At 35.8% G+C, this 23,801-nt stretch overlaps 1 protein-coding gene across 1 annotated transcript in view; it reads right to left on the bottom strand.

The window, feature by feature from the left end:
• LOC306865056 (phosphatidylinositol 3,4,5-trisphosphate-dependent Rac exchanger 2 protein-like) overlaps positions 1–23,801 on the bottom strand; it is a 137,721-nt gene that overhangs the window by 40,587 nt on the left and 73,333 nt on the right. The window contains exons 24-35 of the mRNA XM_079409408.1: positions 23,124–23,343; positions 22,782–22,989; positions 17,609–17,788; positions 16,838–16,932; positions 16,238–16,320; positions 14,609–14,699; positions 12,862–12,990; positions 11,898–11,939; positions 11,052–11,257; positions 7,091–7,193; positions 4,922–5,065; positions 4,638–4,752 (exon numbers count right to left, since the gene is read on the bottom strand). Of these exons, the coding sequence (XP_079265534.1) occupies positions 4,638–4,752; positions 4,922–5,065; positions 7,091–7,193; positions 11,052–11,257; positions 11,898–11,939; positions 12,862–12,990; positions 14,609–14,699; positions 16,238–16,320; positions 16,838–16,932; positions 17,609–17,788; positions 22,782–22,989; positions 23,124–23,343 (1,616 nt within the window). The remainder of the gene's footprint in view (positions 1–4,637; positions 4,753–4,921; positions 5,066–7,090; positions 7,194–11,051; positions 11,258–11,897; positions 11,940–12,861; positions 12,991–14,608; positions 14,700–16,237; positions 16,321–16,837; positions 16,933–17,608; positions 17,789–22,781; positions 22,990–23,123; positions 23,344–23,801) is intronic.

Below are 23,801 nucleotides of genomic sequence, written 5' to 3'. Positions count from 1 at the left end.
CATCCAGTATTGCTTCCCAAATAAACTGATCTGTTAAGAATTTGTAGATATTTTCACCAAACATGACAATTCTATTAAAAAGATGTCATTTCTGAAGTGTATGTGTATATATGTACTTTACATCACAGTAAAAACAGTATTATATTAGAGTAATATCACCATTTAAAATAATTGTTTTCTATTTTAAAATATAATTTATTTCTTTGAATGCAAAGCTGAAATTTCAGCAGCGAATACTTCAGTCTTCAGTGTCACACGACCCTTCAGAAATCATTTTAATATGCTGATTTGGTGCTCAAGAAATATATCTCATTCTTATCAATATTGAAAATGCATATGTAATTAATTCAGAACAGTGTATATACACAATCAGCTTTTTATGATATTTGATAAATATTTTGATATTTTTGTATTTGCACTGTAATGGTTTAAAGATTAAAGCCAAAATATTATTAATTCAGCGAAAAATATTAAGCAAATGTATTGCAACAACAAACAACAGCAAACAAAAAGCACATTAAAATCACCATCAATCACTGATACTTATATTAATACAATTGGAAAGGCACATGAATGCAAAGAACCCATTCGCATGAGACCTGACATGTGTTTGTTATTCTCAGATGAGATTTTTTTTTTTTGTGATGATTGTAGTGACCTAATCAGTCAGGATAGGTTGACTTAAAGAAGATCTGGAGATAATACATGACTTGGGGATCTCCTCCTTTAATACATAAACACGGACATACAGACTCCAGTGAAATTATAGCCCAAATAGATCCTGGCATGTGCTTAAGATGGTCTTTTGGTAAAGACAGATGGTAGGTCTTTGTGGTAAGACCGCTGAGTCAATCTCCTGGCTTTACTCTGATGAGCAACAACAGTCGTGTCAGATGTAATGCACTTCACATCTGAACAGTAATATACAATACGTTTCATCTGGGTTTAATGCAAATGTGCCTTCGTTTCATCATGGTGATGCTGAAGCAACATATAGCTAATATTTCTAAATAGGAATGATAATTCTCTTCAGGCATTATAGCTGATCTCAACTCAAACTCCAGTCTAGCTTGTCTAAATGATAAGAAACATATCTTGTTATTTAACGTTCCCTTCATGTTATGACTGTACTATTAAAATTTCCATGAGTTCGCTCTTCAGTCCCCATAATAAGCAGTCTACAGACATCCCTCTATCCCCAAACTCCAGACATTCTGACTTGTTTGGTATTCTTTTCTATTCTAATCATTACCAACATTAGCGAGGGGCCTGGTCAGGTTTGTGCAGCATAATATCAATCGTACTTGTCAGTGAGCTCAGAACGTGACACAGTTGAAGATGCAAAATGGCCAATCAATACTGTCAATCATTTACAAATGCCAAAGATGTGCAAAGCACAGTATAGCTTGGCTTTGCAGGGGTCACTTTGTGAGATCTGACATTTGTAAATACATTATAAATAAATAAATTCTAAACAGTGAAGGAACAAACAAACTTAAGTGGTTAAACAAAACCAGTCATGTGACAAATAAAGATTGGCTACCCTGGCAAATCTGGCAACCCTACATCTGTCCTTTGGGTTCTACTATAGTCTCAGTTTCTCCTTCCCTCTTCTTTACTCTTATATTTTTCCTTCTGCCTCCACACCCCTCTCATTCTTCTCTGTCTGCTCTCTCAGTTTACATCTGCTCCACATTACACCAGAAGGCTCCCTGTCAATTCATTTCAAGCTCATCTGCACAGCTTTCTGAAAAAGCCTCCATCTTGCTATGACTAAGCTGAATCACTTTACCTGCAGGGCCTTTCAACACCTGCATAAAAATCCAAACGAAAACCACAAACCCTGGGAAATCACATGAATGATGAAACACACTGTCATCAGTACTGTTGTCAGCAGTTGTAATGCAAATGCACCATTTTCACTATATCTGGCAAATGACTCAGCTTTATAAATAATTATATTAATCATTTATATATTTATTTATATATACTTATATATTTGAGATATATATCAGAGGTGTTTTCTCTGAGGAGGCAAGGAAGGCAGTGCCTCCTCAAAATATTGGATGAGAAAACAAAATCGTTGTGCAAAAATAAAATAACACCAATATTACAAAACATAGTTTTTCTAAAGACAAAACTTGATTTTCTAAAGAAACATTGTCCAACAGCAAAACCAGCAGGTAAAGTTATAGCAGGAGTCTGCGTCACTCTCGCCTCCCCGGAGCCCATTGAGTTTTAACAGACCCCGGAAAGCTTGCGGTGGGTTCAGTGGGGGGTAACTGAGAATGAATGGAGGAAAGTCACGTGAGAGGAGGCAATGCCTCCATTGCGATTTGATTGGATATGACTGGTTATGATCAGCTGTGATTGGTTCATGCGATAAATCCCACCTCTTGTGTTCGTGTGCATTCCGTATTGAATGTACACGAGGTATACCTTGAGGTATTATTTTGGAATAAATGTAAAATGCTTAAGACCCTAATTTGATTCATACTTGGCTTTAATAAATGGAATATTGATACACTGTTAATGTAAAAAATAAAATAAAAAAATATAGTTTTTTTTCTGATCGTGTAAGTAATGTTTATCTAACCAAGAAAATGTGAAAAAATTTGAAAATATATAATATTTTAAAAATACATTTTATATATATATATATATATATATATATATATATATATATATATATATATATATATATATATATATATATATATATATATATATATATATATATATATTAAAACTAGTCAAGCTCTTAAAAACTTCTCAAGACCTCACATTCTGTTCCATTGAGTTGTGCTCCATATTCAGTTTTTTTGTTTGTTTGTTTTTTACCACAAGAATTGAGTCTTTGAGGCAACCAACCCACTGACTAGTCTATTTTTAAATTATATTGTTTTTCACATCCCTAGGCACTGTCAAAGAAAAAAAATAAAAATTTAAATGTGTGCAGCAGAATTCGTTTTTAGAATTATGAAGACTAGCATCTAGCACATAGAACTACCTGAATACTGTCATATCCATATTGAAACAGTGACATTTTGAAGAAAGGAGCGGATTTGGCTTTTGCCTCATTCAATGTTCACACTTCAAATTCAGTCGATACAAATGCATCAAGCTCAGCTTAAAATGCCAATACCAATGCTCAGATAGCAAGGGCCAGGATAAGGCACTGAAGGATCTTGTTATTAGTGGAATATAGAGGGATTTTTTCGGAATGCCAATATGCCAGAGAGCACAGTATATATAATGAGTCAGCATTACACCACGAATACTGGCAAGCCAAACCAAAACAGTGTTCGCACATAATGAGACAATATTTCTTGAGTAACCTCTCATGCATTTTCCACTGGCCTCAAATCAAGCCAAGACTGTACTTGATCTCTGGTACAATTGGCAGGCTCGCTTCCATTTAAATCCCAAAAGTACTATGCCCCTATGGCACACGTAATACAATGAAACTTGGCTGACCTCAGCACACTGTAACCAATTAGAGATGAGATCTACACCAGATGCTTACCTTGTGAGCTATAAAGCAAACATCAGCTGCTCAGAGAACATGTTATTAGGATCCTACATGATGAATATTTTCCATAAACATATCAAATTCACTCATATTTTGAGTATTAGTGCTGATGTTCAGGGTTTGGAAACAACTTGCATGTTTCAACAGCCATTTTAATGTCCCAAGAGGCCTCTGGAAGACTTAAACATACAACTAAAGAACTGAAGGAGCCTGAAGGCAGTGAAAAAACAGATATCTGGAGTTAACTGGATGGGAATATATCTCTGCAACAATGTTTCTAGAAAGCCTTCCCAGAAGTGCTCAACAAGCATGGGTCTGTTGTTCGGGTGCCCACATACTTTTGGCCATATAGTTTTATCTGAGATATCAGTCATGGGCGTGAAATATAGTCAGTTTTGGCAGACTGATGAACTGAACTTACCTTTAGGTCTGGGGGCAAATTCACTTTCATCTCAACATCCAAAAATATTATTCAAACAGACTGGCATGATAATTATGAGCAAAGAGTATGAGATTTGTTTAACTCTATTTGACATATCATAACAATAACTGATTTTCAGTATCGTCTGATTCTGAGGAAGACAAGGAAACTGGAAGTACAGCAAGGATCAAGATATTAGAAAAAACTGCTTTAAAATCAGTGTACACATGTAATCAAGAAGGGCAGTATAGAGAACTGCACATGCCACCTAAAAATAAATTAAGAAATTAATTACTAATTGTTTAAATTTGACAAATAAATACACATTTAAAAGTTTATTCATATAACGTTTAATAAAATAATAAACTAAAAACATTTTAAATGCAACATTTAAATTGCATTCATTTATATTTATATTCATTTATTTATAAATTGTATGTATATAAATGTGTGTGTGTGTGTGATTTATCAGTTTATATTTTCAGTAATTAAATATTAACATTATTATTAATTGCGTCATTTTATTTTTAAAGGGAAGCGATCCAACTGAGCAACCATAACTGCATCTCAAAATCCAAACTTCACCTCATCAGGAATGACAGCTTTACACTTAGGTCTGAAGGTGTAGAAAAAAATTGTGAAGTTCCATAGCTGAAGTTTGACTGACAGGTGAAGCAAACTTACCGGAGTCTCTTGTAGTACTGCTTGACCTTCTCCAGGGATCCAGCATTGATTTGGGCCTGATACTCTTCCACTGACACATTTTCTCGGTAATAATATCCCTCCATGCTCTCCAAGGCTATTAAAGAAAGATTACGTGAAGCTTTGGATTTCTTTCAGACAAATAGCTATGTATCAGTTACTATTATTATTTTTAAAAAGTTAAGGGTAGCTTCACTTTAAAAGAGCATAATTCAGCATTTCTGGCCATGCTTCAGGCTAACTGTGTCCATACAAACACATCGTACCCTGGGTGAACAGGACGGGGTAGATTTTGAAGCTACCACCGTGCCTTAGTCTCTGGGGTAACTGCTGGAAGTAGAATGCCTCCAGGTAAAAACAGACCTTCAAAGCCTGCCGTGTGCCCTCAACTTGGTATGAGATGGGCATGTCTGGAAAAAAAGAAACAAAGCCATCAGCATGATGGAGTCAGAGATTTTATGAATAAAATATTTAATGCAAACACTGGTTCCAAGTGACTTTTTGGATACTGACGTTAAGGATATAAATACTGCAACTACTTTAAATATTAAGAATAATAATGTAAAAATTATTTATTTTGTACTGAATTAATCATATAAAATGACTATATACTGTGTGTGTGTGTGTGTGTGTGTGTGTGTGTGTGTATACAGTGCATTCAGAAAGTATTCAGACCCCCTTCACTTTTTGCAATTTTGTTATGTTGCAGCCTGATACTACAATTGTTTAAATTATTTTTTTTCTCATTAATCTACACTCCGCACCTCATAATGACAAAGTGAAAACAGAATTTTAGAAATCTCTGTAAATTGGAGTCCACCTCTGGTAAATTAAATTGATTGGACATGATTTGGAAAGGCACACACCTCTCTATAAAAGGCCTCACAGCTGACAATGCATATCAGAGTGAAAATCACACCATGAGGCCAAAGGAACTACCTGAAGAGGTCAGAGACAGGATTGTATCGAGGCAATTCTGCTGAACTGAAGGTTCCCAAAAGCACAATTTAATTGATGGAAAAGGGCCTTGACTGGTGACCATGAACCTGATGGTCACTCTTGTTGAGCTCCATGATCATATATGCAGATGGGAGAAACCTACAGAAGGACAAATATCACTGCAACACTCCACCGATCTGGGCTTTATAGCAGTGTGGCCAAACTCAATCCTCTCCTCAGTGAAGACACATGAAAACACACTTGGAATTTGCAAAACAGCACCTAAAGGACCCTCAGACTCTAAGAAACTATATTATCTGGTCTGATGAACCTCAATTCTAAGCATCATGTTTGAAGGAAACCAGCTCTGCTCATCTCCTGTAGAGTACCATCCCAAAAGTAAAGTATGCTGGTAGCAGCCTCATGCTGTGGGGCTGTTTTTCACCAGCAGGGACTGCAAGATTGGTCAGGGTTGAGGGAAAGCTGAATGGAGCAAAGTACAGAGATATCCTCAATGAAAACCTGTTCCACAGCGCTCAGGACCTCAGAGTGGGCTGAAGGTTCACCTTCCAACATGACAATGACCCTAAGCACACAGCTAAGGCAACACAGGAGTGGCTTAGGGACAACTTTGTGAATGTCCTAGAGTGGCCCGGCCAGAGCCCTGACTTGAACCCTATCGAACATCTCTGGAGATACCTGAAAATGGCTGTCCACCGACGGTCCCCATCCAACCTGATCGAGCTTGAGAGGATTTGCAATGAATAGTAGAAAATCCCCCAATCCAGGTGTGCAAAGCTCGAGGCTGTAATTGCTGCCAAAAGTGCTTCAACTAAATACTGAGTGAATACTTATGTAAATGTGATATTTCAGTTTTTTCTTTTTAATACATTTACAGGCATTTCTAAAATGCTGTTGTCACTGTCATTATAAGATACAAAGTGTAGATTAATGAGAAAAAATATATATTTAAACAATTGTCAATCAGGTTGCAACATAATAAAATAAAATAAAAAGTAAAGGGGGTCTGAATACTTTCTGTGTGTGTGTGTGTGTGTGTGGTTATTTACATAAATTACATTAAAAATATAAAAACATCTAAAAGTGTAAAAAAAAAAATTTGGACAAAAATGTTTTGGATAACATTAAAATGAGCATGTTCCACTAATAGCAAGCAACCAGTAAGTGTCCAGATCTGAAAAATAATAATTTTAATAAATAAACATAATAATTTAAAATCTTTTTCTTTTCTTTTTTTTTTGGTAAATGTTTTGCCAGAAAAATGTGCTTATGCTATACTAATTTAGTATAAATGCCACTTATATCATGACCGATATTTTGTTATATAATGCAAAGACATAAATACTTTTTGGCTTGAGTGTCCAAATACCTTTTGGGGACACTGGTAACATTACTAGTAAAATTAGTTTTAGAATTGTGCTAAAAAAGTAATTATTTCCTGATAAACAGGAAGTGCTTCTTCAAAGAGAACTTACTAGCAACAAGAGGCTCTCCTTCAAACTGCCGGAAATAGAAGGTGACCTTCTCCAGGTCTATGAGAGCAACTTGTGTGTCTTCTAGCATTGCCTGCTCATCCGTCTACAGAAAAAAAAATAACATACTGTAAAAAAGTACAAAAGCATTAATAAACTACATGTTTAATGAAAAACTGTGTTGAAGGTCTGATAGTATGAGTGAAATATATAAAAAAACAAAATGACTGGGGGTTTGTGGTGTGGTTAGGTATAGATACAAATTACAATGATGACTTCCTGTTGCAAACACACTGAGAAAGAAGAAGAAACAGAAAATTCATATTTTCTTCATCCTCCACTCTATTAATTTTAGTTCATCTTCTGCCTGCGTACACACAGTACGCCTGTGGCTGTGGATGAGACCATCCACATACAAATCTGAACAAGTCTGGTGTGAGAATCGTGGGACCACTCCTCACACATCTGAAAACGACACCTCTGCCTGATACGTGGGCTGACTCTCTCAACATCCCCATGTGCCAGATGCCACAATCCTTTCATCTGGGGGCCTACAAAGCTGCCAAGCGTTATCATGTCAAGAAATTACCTTCGGGTTGCTCGCTGCCGCCTGCTCTCCCTCCCCTGAGTGTGTTCGGGGGTGGAGGGGGAAGAGCGCCAGTTCTGTGGAGATAAGACTAAAGTCTCAAACGCTGGGAATCTTCATATTACATGTGGGTTTCGTTTCTACACCAACTCAGCCTGACTGCTTTGCTCTGACTACATACTGGATTTAAACATGACTTACTTCATCAAAGCATCCATTATCTCTTTATATTCTCTAAATGAAAAAAATTTGAGAATGCTCACCAATAGATCCTGTTGTGTGAATGGGTGCCGTCAGAATCAGAGTTCAAACAGCTGAAAAAAACATCACAATAATCCACACGACTCTGGTCCATCAATTAATGTCTTATGAAGTAAAAAGCTGTGTTTCTGAGAAACAAATGCATCACTAAGGAATTTAACTTTAAACCATCACTTCTAGTCCATAATCCAAAATAAAGGCATAATAAATCCATAATTCTCCAGTGGAAAAGTCCATTCCCCATCCACAGATATATCTGTTTGGAACTGCTTTGGATTGTTTTTGCTTGTAAACGGTGCTTGATTTGTGCATATTTCTCTCCTGATTCAGATGACCAACATTTTTCAGTTGAGAAAGCAATAGTACAGTATGGATAGAAGAAGGCCGGAAGCAATGGTTTGAAGTTAAAAATTTCTTCTACAAACATGCATCTTTTTGCTTCACAAGATGTGAATTGATGGACTTGTGGAGTTGTATGGATTACTTCTGGATTATTGTGATGTTTTTATCATCTGTTTGGACTCTCATACTGACGGTAACCTCTCACTGCAGAGGATCCATTGGTGAGCAAGTGATGTAATGCTAAATTTCTCCAAAATGTTCCAATGAAGAAACAAACTCTTCCTCATCTTGGATGGCCTGAGGAGGAGTACATTTTCAGCAAATTTTCATTTTTGGGGTGAACTATTCCTTTAAATATGAACAGCGAGAGTAATAATAGTCTCTTATATCCTTTGGCTGAGAAACATTCGCATATTGCCTGTGTCATAAAGTGACTTGGGGTGCAAATAAATCTTTCACATAAAGAACAACCCCAGGCATGCAAATAAAGAAATCCTCCTGCCTCAATCACGACCAGGTGAAGTCTGATCTCAAACTGAAGCCAGAGAGAGAAACACTTTACAAGACATGATAATCCTGCATTATCCTTCGCTCTGTCGGGATGCCTGCAGATTGTGTAAATTCCTGGTGTGTGGGAAAACACACATGGCTACAGTCATCAATTCAATAAGACAGAAAACTCCACTGAGTCGCAATCCGCAGACCGGATCTGACCTTGCTGCCGGTTGCGGTAAACAAAAAAGCAGATGTAATCTGCAGGGAGGAGGACAAACAAAGTAAGAAAGTAGCTCAGGGATGCTGTTGGTCTCTTCACACTGTTTTCTGTTAAATGAAGAGTTATCTTGCTCATTAAAGGCACAGATTAATGGACTTTAGGTCAGATTTTTAGGCAGCTATTCTCTGTACTAAGCCTCACAGCTATTTAGGGATGTAACGGTATGAAAATTTCTAATCACGATTATAGTGACCAAAATTATCACGGTTATCAGTATTATCACGGTATTGTTAAAATGTGCTGGAGATGTTCAAAAAGTACCGAAACATAAATCACTTCACCAAGTTTCATACTTAAAAATCAACAAACAGCAAATAAAATGACTTTTTGTTTGCATAATCACTAAAACAATAACATTACCAATGAGGTCTGGATTTTAAATGACAATTTGACTGACACCAGTTTAATAGCATGTTCAAATAAATAATGTAAATGTTCAAATAAAGCTTTGAAAAAGTTTAACATAAAGGTAGACCACACATTTCAGCCTTTAAAGAAAAGGGTTAAATTAAAATGATAATTAATAAATGATTATATGTATTTTATCTGCTCCATAAATAATCCTATATAGCATATCTGAATTGTTTAAATGTACATAAGTTTGTTTTTCATCAACCGGTTAAAATTTACAGCAGGTCATGCAAATTTGGTCAATTTTTTGGCCAGACAGAAACTGCACACAGGCTGAATGTAAATAAGTGTCTGTAAATCCACTCTCTGGCAGCAGGTGGCGCTTTATACGGAAAAGCTGAATTACAGCTGATTCCTGTGAACTCCGCGAACACTTCCTTTAGGTATTACATGGAGCTAAGATGAAAACAAAATGCCATCGAATTGTTTCTGAAGACAGTCAGATCCTTCAGAGGTACATTCATATGATTAATTCATTGATATATTAATTTGTATAATTCCCTTAGCACTCTTTTAAAACCTCCCAGCTTTTCCGCCCTATTTTCTCTCAGAATGAAACTACTCTGCTGCCGTGCGCTCGTGACACTGTTACACTCTGCTTTATGCTGGACAGTATTTATTTATCGCGAGTTGTTTAAATCACGGTAATCGAATACGGTTTTAATGATAATTAAAATATGAAACGGTAATACTAACCGCGGGGAATTTTATCATGATTTATCGTCAAACCGGTAATCGTTACATCCCTACAGCTATTATAAGAAATCATCACCACAACCATGATGCATCATTCTGTTAAAAACAAGAATAAAATAAAATGTTTTTATAAATGCAAAATAAAAAGCAGATATTTAAAAATTCTCTTAAAACAAAGCAAACAAAACGTAAAAACTGTTCTAAAACAAAAAGCAAACGATAAAACAAAAAACTGTTTTAAAACAAGATAAAAAGCTAATAATAAAACAAAAAAACAGTTTTAAAACTAAACAAAAACAAACAATAAACCAAAAACAGTTTTAAAACAAAACAAAAAGCAAACAATAAAACAAAAAAAAATAAATAAAAAAACAAAGCTTTAAAATAAAACACACACAAAAAAACAAAATGTAAAACAATTGATTTAACTCTGAATTCCTAATTCTTCTTATTAATACATTTTTATTAATTTTCTTACACTATTATTTATTGATTATGTCTTATGTATTATTGGCCAACATTCTATAGTTTAGCTATAATTAATGTTTAATATTTAATTTTATTTTTATTCACATGCTACGCTTCGTGTCATGCCTAACAACACCCTTTAGCCTGACAAAATACCTATAACACCTCTCATGGCTTATTGCTTTAACAACTACATCTTTACAGGCTACACATCACAGACACAGAACACCATTATGTTGTAACTAAGAAGGATGTGATAAATCCTACTAAGCTGTGGGATGCTGGCTACATCGAGCAGGATTTTGACAAACATTCGAGTGCTATACATGACCCTTGGTCTAAATATATCCGACCCAAAGGAGGATGTCAGACTAGAAAGGCTGGAAAGGCTTATTTCAAGCCCACTGACCGTGGCAGGTACTCACCAAGTTGGGGGAGAGCAGGGATTGGAAATGCAACAGAAGACCAGCGGAGGAGATCTGCTCCAGCCAGCGGCGACTGGCTTCCTGACTTTCACTCTCAGCACTGAGAGCTTGATTTAGCACAGCCAACAACTGCTCTGAGAAGGAACAAACCGCCGCCACCAGACTCTGACTGAACACCATATCTCTCCTTAACTGAATCTCTGAGTCTGAGGGAGAGAAGAGAGTTAAATTAGCATAATAGGGGCAAAACTAATCCATTTGCTTGGTTTGCTGTTTTGAATGACATGAGGAAGAGTAAATGATAGGTGAACTATGGACAATAGTATGCCCTCTTAATAAAACTCCTTCAGTCTCCACATTATTTCTAGTGTTTAAAGACTAAAATCAGAACCATCAAATGATCTAAAGACACATACATACTCACATTAAACAACACATTAGACAACAAAACACAACTCTTTTTCCTCGGCCAAATGTATTTAATTTAGCTGCATTTTCTAGTCATAACCTTGAGAAACGGTGTCTTTTTATTAAATTATAGTTCCTTAAGGGGATTACAGAATCTCTGAGGGCTCTGCTCATGTGGGTAATTTTTCTCGAAGGATGCTGGGCCGCTGTTGCAGGTGTGAGAGAAATGCTGAGTGGAGGAATTCTCAACTGAGTGTAATTTATTCAGGGTGACCTCAAAAGACTGCCTACTGTTTGGTGTGACAGATTATACCGCATAATGAACGAGTCTGAATAAGTGTGGTGAAAAGATCGTAAATGATGTGTTCTTTATTTGTCATGTATATTTATAGTATTTGAATAATATGCGTAAGTGAATTTGCTTTAATCGACACTCACCTGTGTATTGCAGCAGGACCAACAATAGGCGCGTTTTCACCTCTGAGGGAATATAAAAAGCAATGTCATTCATGAAATAAGATCATCAAAAATTGTTAAAAAAAATCTGAAAATCTCAGTTTCTAACCTGAAAAAAAATTCAGATTATGATTATTAATAAACTAAATATTTTCTTTTCTGCACTATATAGTCAAGTTAATAAGATGCAGGTTTTTGCACTGAAATACTACAGACAGAAGTGGTGCAACTACATAGTTAATATGAAGCTGAATATGATAAATCTTAAAATCCTTTGTTATAAAATAAAATAAAATAATAAAATAATGCAGTTTTGTCCAAGGCTACAAAAAATTCTGAATATTATTATTAATAAACTAAATATTTCCTTTCCTGCAGTATATAGTGAAGTGAATAAGATGCAGATTTTTGCACTGAAATTCTACAGACAGAAGTGGCACAACTGTATAGTGAATATGATGCTGAATATTATAAATCTTAATATGCTCTGCAATGCAATGCAGTAAAATAAAATAAAATAAAATAAAATAGCCGTTTTACCCAATGCTGGTAAAAATTTCAATTATTATTCTTAATAAATGGAATATTTAATTTTCTTGTGTTATTGTCTTGTAAACACATCAGACTGGACTATAATGTTCTGCTTTTTGTTCATTTGTTTTTGCTGCCAATTCATCAGGTTTGGCATTTACATTTACATACACACACACACACACATACAGCAGCGTAAGGAAGTTAAAATGCAGGAGAATGCTTTCTCAGCCCTTGCTGACAACTGACCTGAGGGAGTTAATGCCAAATACTCACTCTCTGCCCTCCATAAACTCACATTTAGCAGTGTGTGCTTGAATAATGGCAGCATCCAGCCCTATCGAGAGCTGCTGGAGTGGTTGTTTTTGGCAAGGATCGCACGTATGTGGTGTGTGTCTGTTTTGAAACCACTGACCTTCCACAAACTTGGCGATGGTGTGTGTGAGAGCCTGAACGCTGCTGGGCAGGTTCCATGGATCCTGCTTGACGTGAAGCCGCAGTTTCTTGGTGCAGTTGAGCTTCGGCTCCATGTCCTGATGAAACTCTGTCCAAAACAATCACAGGATCATTGGACTCAAACGTGCAGGATCATACAGACATCCACACCAAACTGAAGAATACACATTTACGCAGCACACAAGACCCTGTGGAGTGGGATCGGTAGGGTTAAGTGTTGTAAAAATACGATGATTATTTAATAATTTCCTTTGAGCTCTCTGTAGTGATGTAAAACATTTTCAAGGAATCTACCAGACACAGAGTAAGAGTAACAATAATAATATATTGTTTATTTAATATTAGTTTACTAACATAATATTTACATATTTACACTTTCTATTATTATTACTATTATTATTATTATTAAAGTACAGTATATTTGTATCCACATATTTACATTTAAACATCAAGGTTTCAAAAATTTACATATTGCAAATATTTCGATATTTGCAGATTCAAAAGTTCTCTGTATTACCTACATAAAAACAATTGTCTATGTATGTTAGTCTCATTTATTTATTTAGTTATTATTTATTTATTTATCTATCCCTGCTTGTGTTAAAAGTGCCAAAATATATTTTAAAACATAAACTATTAAATTAAACAACAACAACATTTTTTAAAAATGTCAGTCAATTTGATTCACAAGCAGAATAATAAATTTTAATGACTTTTTAAAAATATGAAAAACAATTAAATAAAAGGAAATAAACAATAAAATGCAATATGTAATAAAATAAAATATGCAATAAAATACAAAATTAAATATGAAATAAACAAATAAAACAACAAAATCTACAATAAAAATATATATGATAAAAAAAAAATTTTTTATTTTGACCCATATAATGTATTGTTGGCTATTGCTACAAATATACCCATGTGACTTATAACTGGTTTTGTGCTCCAGGGTCACTATGAAAAAAATTTAAATAAAGTAAAAAATAAAATAAATTTTATATAAGAGATATTTCTTTCTGATAAGCTTTGATGTATGAGAGCAATTAAAGGTGTCTTTTCAAATGTACTGTTTCACACTACTCTACGAGTAGTGTCCTTTTCAAGGGTGCAAAACCGTCACAAAATCTAGAATGAGACAGAGGAAGTCACCCAGACAATCTCTACGAGTCCAATGTCCCAGTGTCCTCAGATCAGATAGAGGAAGCGCCCTAGACTATCTCTATAGTAGTCTGGTGCTCTTTATCTGTCCCAGATAAAATGAATTGTACAGATTTGATTAAGATGATTTGTAGTAAAGGACAAATCTGAGGTTGGAGCAGTCAATCACAGAAACCTACACACTGCTCAGAGGAAACCCCCACCTTTAGCCACACTTCCTTTTGCCAACAACCCTTTACACATGAAATACATGCCCAGAATTATGTCACTCCTTTTCACCCTCTTTCTTCTCTCTGACTGAGACATTTCAGAGGGGCTGTGCCAGAAAAAGTTCGAAAAAATCCATTGTCGGAGATCCCTGGAGATCATAATCTCATAAACATTTATAGTTTCTGAGTTTCAGCACACAATTTAAATCCAACTTAAGTTATGCAACCCATAACAAAAATGCACTGAGCCATGAAAGTCACTTTAATGAATGTTGTCTGTATAAATAAGCCTGTGCCAACACAATTTATTTCATTAACATGAGAATTTCTCAATACCTTGAAGTCCCCGTCCCGGAGTGAAACACTTGGTCTGTTCAAAGGCTCGAGTCACAGTTGCCCCTTTCAACAAACTGGTGATGGACTCCACCTGAAAATGAGATCAGCACCAAGACATCACAGGAAATTAGTCTTTAATTAGCCGACTAATCAAATGTGGATAAACTCAAGAGTATTTATGTGTTTCAAAACTCAATCCCTTTGGTGCTTGTAAACCTAAAGTGTCCAAGGAGGCAGTCTGCACAAACAAAAGCCCCTTTAACTCCCACCCCATCAGCCGGAAAACATTTGTGCTGCATGTGAACTGGGAGTGTTGTGCTCCTGGAAACCTGCATGCTATAAACCAAACAGCAGCCGAGCTGCACATTCTCCATTTCATTAGTGATTGAGACATCCTCGTTAAAAAGTGCGGAGACAAAACGGATTGATCTCTGGGGGAAAATGACCATGGCCATGGTGCATTATGTGAGGGACTTCAGTCTGTTTTTAGGTGTCAAAGAAGCCAAAGGTGAAGATAAGTCTTCTTGAGAGCAGATGGAATAAAACAGAAGCTAAACCACTTGTGCATTATTTAATAAAACTGCTATTTTTTATCTAAAATATTTTAATAGCAAAGGACTTATTTGTTCATATTTTATATTTATATTTTATAGTTTAATTTTAATAGGTATAATATATTTAATAGTTGAATTACTTGTTAATTAAAACATTGAATATTATTAAAATAATTATTCAATATTACCATAATTGACATGACATTAAGTGACTTGTTATACATGTTAAACTATTTTAAACAATGTTTTTATAATTTTTCTTTTGGCATTTTTATGACACTGTTTTGATGGATTAAATATAAAACTTGCACTTCAATCACGTCTCACTGCCAGACCATTTAAGAATGGAGCTTTAAAAAAAAAAAAAACACTTTACAAGATTAATTCATGAACTTTAACAAATCTTTATTATTTATTATCAATTATTAAGGAACTATGAAAAATTAACAATGAACAAAATTTTATTGCAAGGTAATGTATAAATTAATGTAAATATATAAATTAATCAATAGATCAACTAATGTTAATTCATACTAACTTGAAAATTATTTGTAGAAATAAGTATATTAGTACATATAATTATTATTATTATTATTAACACCATTATTGGTAACCCTTTACCTAAAGCTTTTATGTATAATGCGTTAAAAAGGGTTATTAAAGGGTATAATGGATTATAATTATTCATAATGTGCGTTGTACTACATTACATCTTGTCATAAATAATTAAAACCAAATTTAAAATGCAGTGTAACAATACATTGATAAGTGTTATAATGTATTAACTATGGTTACAATTATTCATGAGATTGTACAATGCATTATAATGTGCATTAAAAGGCATAATTAATGCATTAAAACTTCTGTTATAATGCATTATACATAAAGGCTTTAAGTAAAGTGTTACCATTATTATTATTATTTATATTTATATACACAAATATGGATAAGACATTTAATATATCGTGACTGAAATGGTCCATTCTATTTGTTATGTACCAAAATACTGAAACAAAAAGTAGTTTACATGCATGTGGATATAAAACATTTGTTGATCCTGACAGCAAATACACACCTGACTGAACAGATGCTCCAGGAAGCCGTGTAGCTTCTTCTGCTTGTCATGAGATATCCATACACTGGTTGGCAACTCGTCACCTGTGTGTGATTGATGTGTGTGTGTGTGTGTGATTGATGTGTGTGTGTGTGTGTGTGTGTGTGTGTGATTGATGTGTGTGTGTGTGTGTGTGTGTGTGTGTGTGTGTGTGTGTGTGTGTTTGTTTGTGTGTGTGTGTGTGGAGAGGGTGAAGTGGTAATCATTAGAGGATACCATCATTCAACACTGAGCCCTCAATACATTTGTTTCATTAGTGAGGTACTGCCAAAACAATGCAAACAATTCTCTCGGTCTTTCCTGTCCTTCTCTTTCTCCATCTGTTCAGTAGTTAGCATTAAATGGCCATCAGTTTGGCAGACTCTGTATTTTGGCGGGTTCTGTTTGACTAAGTGGAAAATGTGTGCTTGATGTGCAGTGCAATGAGATAAGAATCAATCTGAAAGGCATATCCAAGCACTTGTCAAATTTGATTACAGTCATGGAGGATTTATCAGGGAGGTGAACTAACAATGGTGTTGTGGTGTCAGACGTGTGCAGGATGATGTCTGGTTACATTACCTGAGTCCATCTCGTCGCTGTGCAAGTAAGAGCTGCAGTGACTGCTGCAGATGCTGGTGAACGACGCTATGGAGTTCCTGTTGCTGTTACAATCACTGGAAGAAATCAGGTGAACGAGAAGAGTTATAAACAAATAATATGAATACTAATACATGACAGGATCACAATGGTGCTGAAGAAATCTGTTAAGATCACAGCAAATTCTTCATCAAAATAAAAATATAAGATAAAAAAATTAATTAATTAATTATTCTGAATTTACTCCTTTGTGAGCTCTGGTGCAAAGAAAGCCAGAAACAAAACAAAGCAAAACAAAACAAAAACAAATCAAAGTAAAGCAAAGCAAACCAAAACAAAACAACACAAAAAACAAATCAAAACTAAACAAAAAGCAAAGCAAAGCAACACAAAAACAAATCAAAACAAAACAAAACAAAGCAAAGCAAAGCAACACAAAAACAAATCAAAAGCAAAGCAAAGCAAAACATAAATAAATAACATAAAATAAAAAAATGAAAGAAAAAACTAAATAATATAAATATATAATATACATTTAACTACAATTTTTATTAAACTTTTGTCATGACAGAGGAAGCTGACTGCTGAAGCAGACCGTTTATGTTGATGTCTGTTTATATAATACATACTTGTTTTGTGTTATGAACTGCTTTTAGAATACAGTGTTGTGTGAAATCTGGCAGACATGATGTTTTAGAGAAGACACTACATCTAACTGTAAAAGTTCTTAGTAGCTACTGTAAGACACATTACCTATAGGAGTCCCTGTTGCTGATGGTGTCGTGACCTGAGTCCTCCTGCTCATCTCCGGTCACATTAAAACACACTTTCTTCCCATTGCGTTCACTTTTCTCGCTCTCACTCTCAGCTGAAATGTAGCTCTCAGTGGGCTTCCCTTCAGACCCTGTGGGATATGTGATAGAGGAGAGCAAACTGTGGGAAATACAGAAAGAGAGAGACAAGGAGAACCAGAGAAAGATTAATCACACTTTAATCACACTGCAATCTCTGTGCAATAAAACAGTCAGAATCTACACCTCCAGAAATACATGTTCATGTCCATAAACAGATCACTCTACCGCTCTTTCACAGTGAACCAGGGGTGGATAACACAATAAATACTAGCAGTTGAAAATACAATAAGTATGGAATAATTTTTTTAAATAATAATAAATAATGTAGTATATTTAAATAAAATGGCCATCTGTCCAAGGTGTTTTCCTCAACTATGTCACATAAAACAATGTCTAACTATTTTGTATCTAAAAAAAAAATGGTCTATTATTTAGGTTTTGTTAAATTTGTTGTGTTATTTTTTTGTCTTATTCCTGTTGTTTGTAGATTATTTCCATTGTGCCATGGCTTGAATTAGTATGTCTGTGGCTCATTTCCCTTGCGTTATGGTTTATTTCCTTTGAGTTGTGTATTTTTCTATTACACTTTCAACTTGCATTTGTTATGCTGTGCATCCTTTCATCCTACTGTCACTTCCCAAAACCTAACATCTTTTAAGTCTAGCACGGTTTCAAGTAATATTTGAAACTTTTCGAGAGTGTTGAATGTGTGAGGATGACCAGAGCCAGACAAAATCACAACCTGTTTGTGCTTGGCTTCTGGACAACAACTCGAAGAAGTTCGAGGTTCTCAAAATATGGGTAACATCAAAACACGCATATACAGCTGTGTCAACAGTTATAACTCCGTTAGGAAAACGGCGAAGAACATTTAGACGCTTATTCTAACACATGGGGACATTTAAGCCATATTTTCAGTCTGGATTTGAGGCCCAGTCTCTCCACACATGAACATACTACCATGTCAAGCCTTGTTTGAGTTTCAGACAAATCCCTCCGGGTTTTGAGATGGGCCACATAAACATACTTTGTGGAATACGTTCCCTTACGAGCGCACACCATAACTCTAATTCTCATCCTAACAGTAAACAAAACCTCAACGAAATCACTTCCAACCCAAACCAATTCTGCAAGTGAGAACCTGAGGAAAGTTTCCAGCGAGGCCTCGCTCGAGAGATCGCCTGAAGGCCTCTCCAGCTGCTCTAGTTCTCCAACAATGTTGGGAACATTTCTAACAATATTCCCTCCTGTCAAAGCAGACAGGTCGCCACCATAGAGTGCCACTCTGTCGCCATTGAAAAGAGCACCCAGCACCGCTATTGGCTGGAGCTTAATAAGGAAGTGTGCACAGCATGGGGCCTCGAGGGGCACTGAGCATCAAAGTGAGAAGAAGTGGAGGAGGGGAACAATGATGAGAGTCTGCAGGGGAGATCTTGGTTCATGTCCATGGGTCTCTCTGCCTATGGGCCTTTATACACGAGTGCTTTCATGTGACATCTGAGGCACTTTACATTCAGCTAATGTCGTGCAGCTGACTCTGCACTTTCAACTATAATCAGAATGTGACTTCTGGTCAAGTCACACTTGCAAATACAAAAGAGATCACTATCTGAAACAGCTGAGAAGACAGATATGAAACATCTGCATTTAACTAACAGGACAGTATAGAAGCCAAAGCCAAAGGAACATAATTTAATATGGGTTTTATGGTATGTGATCTATGTGGATAAAACCTTCTTTGATTCTTCTGAGCAAAGTAAAGCTGTCCGGAGAAGAGCTGCTTATGTGAACACTACTTAAAAACGTATTTGCAACCCATTGTGATTAATTTAATAACGCTACAGGAGCATCTGTTAATAAAGGGATAGTTCACCCCAAAATGAAAATTCTGTCGTCATTTCCTCACCCTCATGTCATTCCAAACCACTATGAGTTTCTTTCTTATGTTGAACACAGAAGAAGATATTTTGAAGAATGCTGGTAATCAAACAGTTGTTAGTCCTCATTGACTTCCATAGTATTTCTTTCCCTACTATAGAAGTCAATGGGGACCAACAATTGTTCGGTTCTTTAAAATTCTTCAAAATATCTTCTTTTGTGTTCAACATAAGAAAGAAACTCATAAAGGTTTGAAATGACATGAGGGTGAGTGAATGATGACAAAATGTTTATTTTTGGGTTAACTATTCCTTTAAGAAAACAAGCATGATACATAGATTTTAGGAAACTTAATCTATGGGAAATCCTAGTACACGTAAATGTAAAAATAACTTACATTATTATGATTAGAGTTAATTCGATTTCAGCAATCAAAATTGTAGGAGCGTAATTTTCTGTAGGGTTTCAACTCCACTCTTTTTAACCAGAACATGACTCTTCCAGTTGATTGATTTACTGGATATGGATATTCTATTTGATTTTACTCCTAATTTCTTTCACAATAAATATTTTAGAGCTTTTAACTCGGAAAATGTGGCATTTGAAGATTTTATTAATTTATGACCTTTCCAGGTACATAAATCACATTTAAAATTTGACTTCCTCATGAATTAAAATATGAATTATCTTGATTTTTAGTTGTTTCAGCTTATTTCAATGCCTGTTTTGTCTTATTATTACTACACGAATGCCTTGGAGTATTTCATCATCTCAGTTTGATATTTACCTCCAAATATCCAAAGAGCACTGTTGATTACAAGAAGAGACCAGTGCAGCATTCTTGGCTCCTGTTGTTTTGCCTGTTTTGTCTTGTTTTAAATTATTTTAAGTCATCTTTATTTTACTCACCCTCATTTTATTCTAAACATGTATGAATTTCTTTCTTCCGTGGGCCACAAAAGTAGATATTTCGTTTTGTCTATATAATGAAAGTGAGTGGGGTCCAAAACAACATTTTATTAACATATGAAGTTCATAAGACTTCAAAATATATATTTTTTTGTTTCACATATAGCAGGAATATAAAGTCATACAGGTTTGGAATGACAAGAAGCTGATAAAAAAAAAAAAAACAGAATTTTCACGTCTGGCTGAAGTGTCCCTTTAAGGCAGTTATACAGTAACAACAAACACCAGGCAAGTCTTTCTGAACCACCCACTTCAGATCTCCTCATACTTTTGCTTTTCTTAGCCTTTTCTTCAACCTCAACAACTGTAGAGATCAATGCACTTCTTAATCCACAGCAGAGTCAGAGGCTTCCGGAAGCGGCTCCGATGAGCTACTCGGCTGCTCTTTGCCCCATTATTGCTGCATGATAGGAATGGCTGTCTGACAACCGCCTCCAGGCAGCCATTACAGTACTCCCTCTTGCCCAGGGCTGTGAGGAAGGTCATTATCTCCCCACCAGATCAAGGACGGCCTTGTCAATAAGCACACTCACAGACCTCCAGCCAGCAATCGGCACTGACAAGCATATGGCAGGAGCAGTGAAAGGTGCCGCCCCCACCGCAGATCAAGACTAGCTGTAATTGCCATCATGTCCACCGAGGATCTGAGCATGTAATGTCCATGTAATGATGAATATTCAAAGGCTGATGGGATAATGGATGTTTTTTTATATAACTATAGTTGCTATGAATAGAATTGGAAAGAGAAAGAAAGAGAACATAATGTAGTCTTGTTAGTCGCTTGTGCCACTTTGCAAATTACTCAGGGAGAGTGACATTTACAGTGTACTGCTTGAGTTCAGTGCTCTTGTGGCATTTATTTATTTATTTTATTTTTGCAGATTTCCATTTTGGGATAGGGACCTCAGAGTGTCCCATTTCCTTCAAGGTGTTAATGTGCTTCCAGAAAATGAATCAACAGCTCGGCTCAGACAGGAAGAACCCACCCTCTTTTTACTAAAGAGTCACACACACACACACACACACATTTAGTTGCTGGAAAAAAAAAGGTAATTAGAGACATAATGCAAATTTCAGATGTTGGGTCATGTGAAATGTACAAAGATTACACGGTTGCTGGTACAGTAACATCCCATAGAGACTCTAAGCAATAATAAGAACTGTCACATCTAGAAACAATTTGCGTGATTTCTGACGTCATTTGATTCCAAATCCAACATCTGATTAAATGTCTCAAATCATTTACAGTCAAGGGAGATGTAAAAATGCTGCAAATAAGTTAACCTTCAAGTGTTTAATATAATTAGCTAAAGTCAACCCAAGATTTTACAATGTTTACCCAAATATGTTTTTTTCTTTCAAATTCTGTTTGTTTCAGTTAAAGCACACTTGATAAAATAATAATATAAATATAACTTCTCTGTAAAATAGCACATTTGCACATTCATAATTCTGTCTATCTTCTCTATATTTTGTACATAAGTTCTCAAAACTTTTCATCTGTAAAATAGCACTTTTGCACATTCTTAATTCTATTTTCTCTATATTGTCATTACCATATAGTTATTATTTCATTAATTTATTGTCTATTCCCTTTGTTATTAGTGTCATGTTTCTTTTTATTACCTCAAATCATATGTATGTCTGCACTATGTCTGTACTTTCTGCACCGGAAGCTCTTGTCATCAAGACAAATTCCTTATTTGTGTAACAGACTTGACAATAAAGCTCTTACTAATTCTGATTCTAAAGCTCTTTCTATCTTCCTTCTAACCTCTTGATCGAGGTATGTTTACATATTCACTGTATCACTAATATTAGCCATGGTTGTTTTGCACTGAACACCTAAATAATAATGTAGTTTTTCTGATTTCTTTCCAACCTCTCTGTAACTTTAAAAGCATGATAACCAGGTAGGCCAGTTTATTTAGAGGGTAAGCCACCAACAAAAGAATAAAGAGAATGAACGATCTCCTCCGATGAAAGATAATGCATTTCTAATGATCAAGCTCTCTTTGTGATGAGTTACAGAGTTCTCTGGAAGCAAAGGGCAGTAATACAGTTCAGTCACGACTCTGTTTCACTTAAAAACCTGACTTTTCGTCAATTTAAGTATTGAATTTTAAGACAGATGTTGTACTAGGCTGAAAAGGCAAGCTATATATTCATGTTTTGAACATGTTCACATGACCAAACAAAGATATTACCAAATAAAAATGTCATACTCATGAATCTGGGTGGCATAGCACTCCATCTCTTTGACGACAGTGGTGAGTTTGGTCAGAAGTTTGTGGTAGGCGTCCAAAATGAGCAGGTCGTCTTCTCGGAGCAGGAAGCGCAGACCGTGACCTTCTGCCCTGCTCAGACTGTGTCCTGATGGGGCGGCCATGCTGGTGATACTATGCTGGACGTAAACCATGGGGTTCAGCTTGCCTGAAATCACAAACCAGTAGAAAAAACTACTAAAACCCAATATTTATTTCATAGGTGTTTTTAAACTGGCCATTGCATGCTATAATGAACAGTCTCTGCTCGAACATAAAATTTAGGAATGTATCTTCACTCACCCTGCTCTGAATTGCGGCCTCCTTTCTCCAGAGTGTTCTTCCTGTTGTCTAGCTGGACTCCGAAGGCACTTCCAAGGGAAGTAGTAGTCTTGGGATAAGACACCTCAATTACGTTGATGTGACAGTTGGTGGGGCAGAAGTCACTGCTGTGTAGAGGGGAAACCTTGGTCTTCGCCTGCTTGAACGTGGGCCAGGCCCTGTTCTTCAAAACCCGTGAAAACTGAGAGCAGAGGGGCATTAGTGTAAGACACAGTAAATATTTGTGTGAATATGAGCAAGAGCTTATTGGTTTTTCCTATGTAAATCATCTAAACCTGTACTGCTGTACCCACAACAACAATACTGTGTTGCTTCAACCAACCTGGCTTCAGTAAGAGTTAGCCATAGGATCTTTGGATTGAGTCTGGTATGCTAACATGCTAAGCCCATGCTAAAATCAGTACTTTCCCATCAAGCTATGGTGCAGTTTAATTTTCAGATTAATCAGTGGACACTAAAAAATTTTTTGACCATACAAAAGCTCAGTACAGTATATACCAAACACACTATAAAAATACCAGTCCATCAACACTTCCAATCACATGATGATGTTCTTGGCGTGTTTAACAGTAAACCAGTCTATGGTGGTTTAAAGTCTTAGCTGGCACCTTAGGCTGGTTTTCATTGGTCAAGCTGGTG

Source organism: Barbus barbus (genome assembly GCF_936440315.1).
Source record: "Barbus barbus genome assembly, chromosome: 46".
NCBI lineage: Eukaryota > Metazoa > Chordata > Actinopteri > Cypriniformes > Cyprinidae > Barbus > Barbus barbus.
Note: the sequence above shows the minus strand (reverse complement) of the source record. Positions and strands in the feature narration are given on the sequence as shown.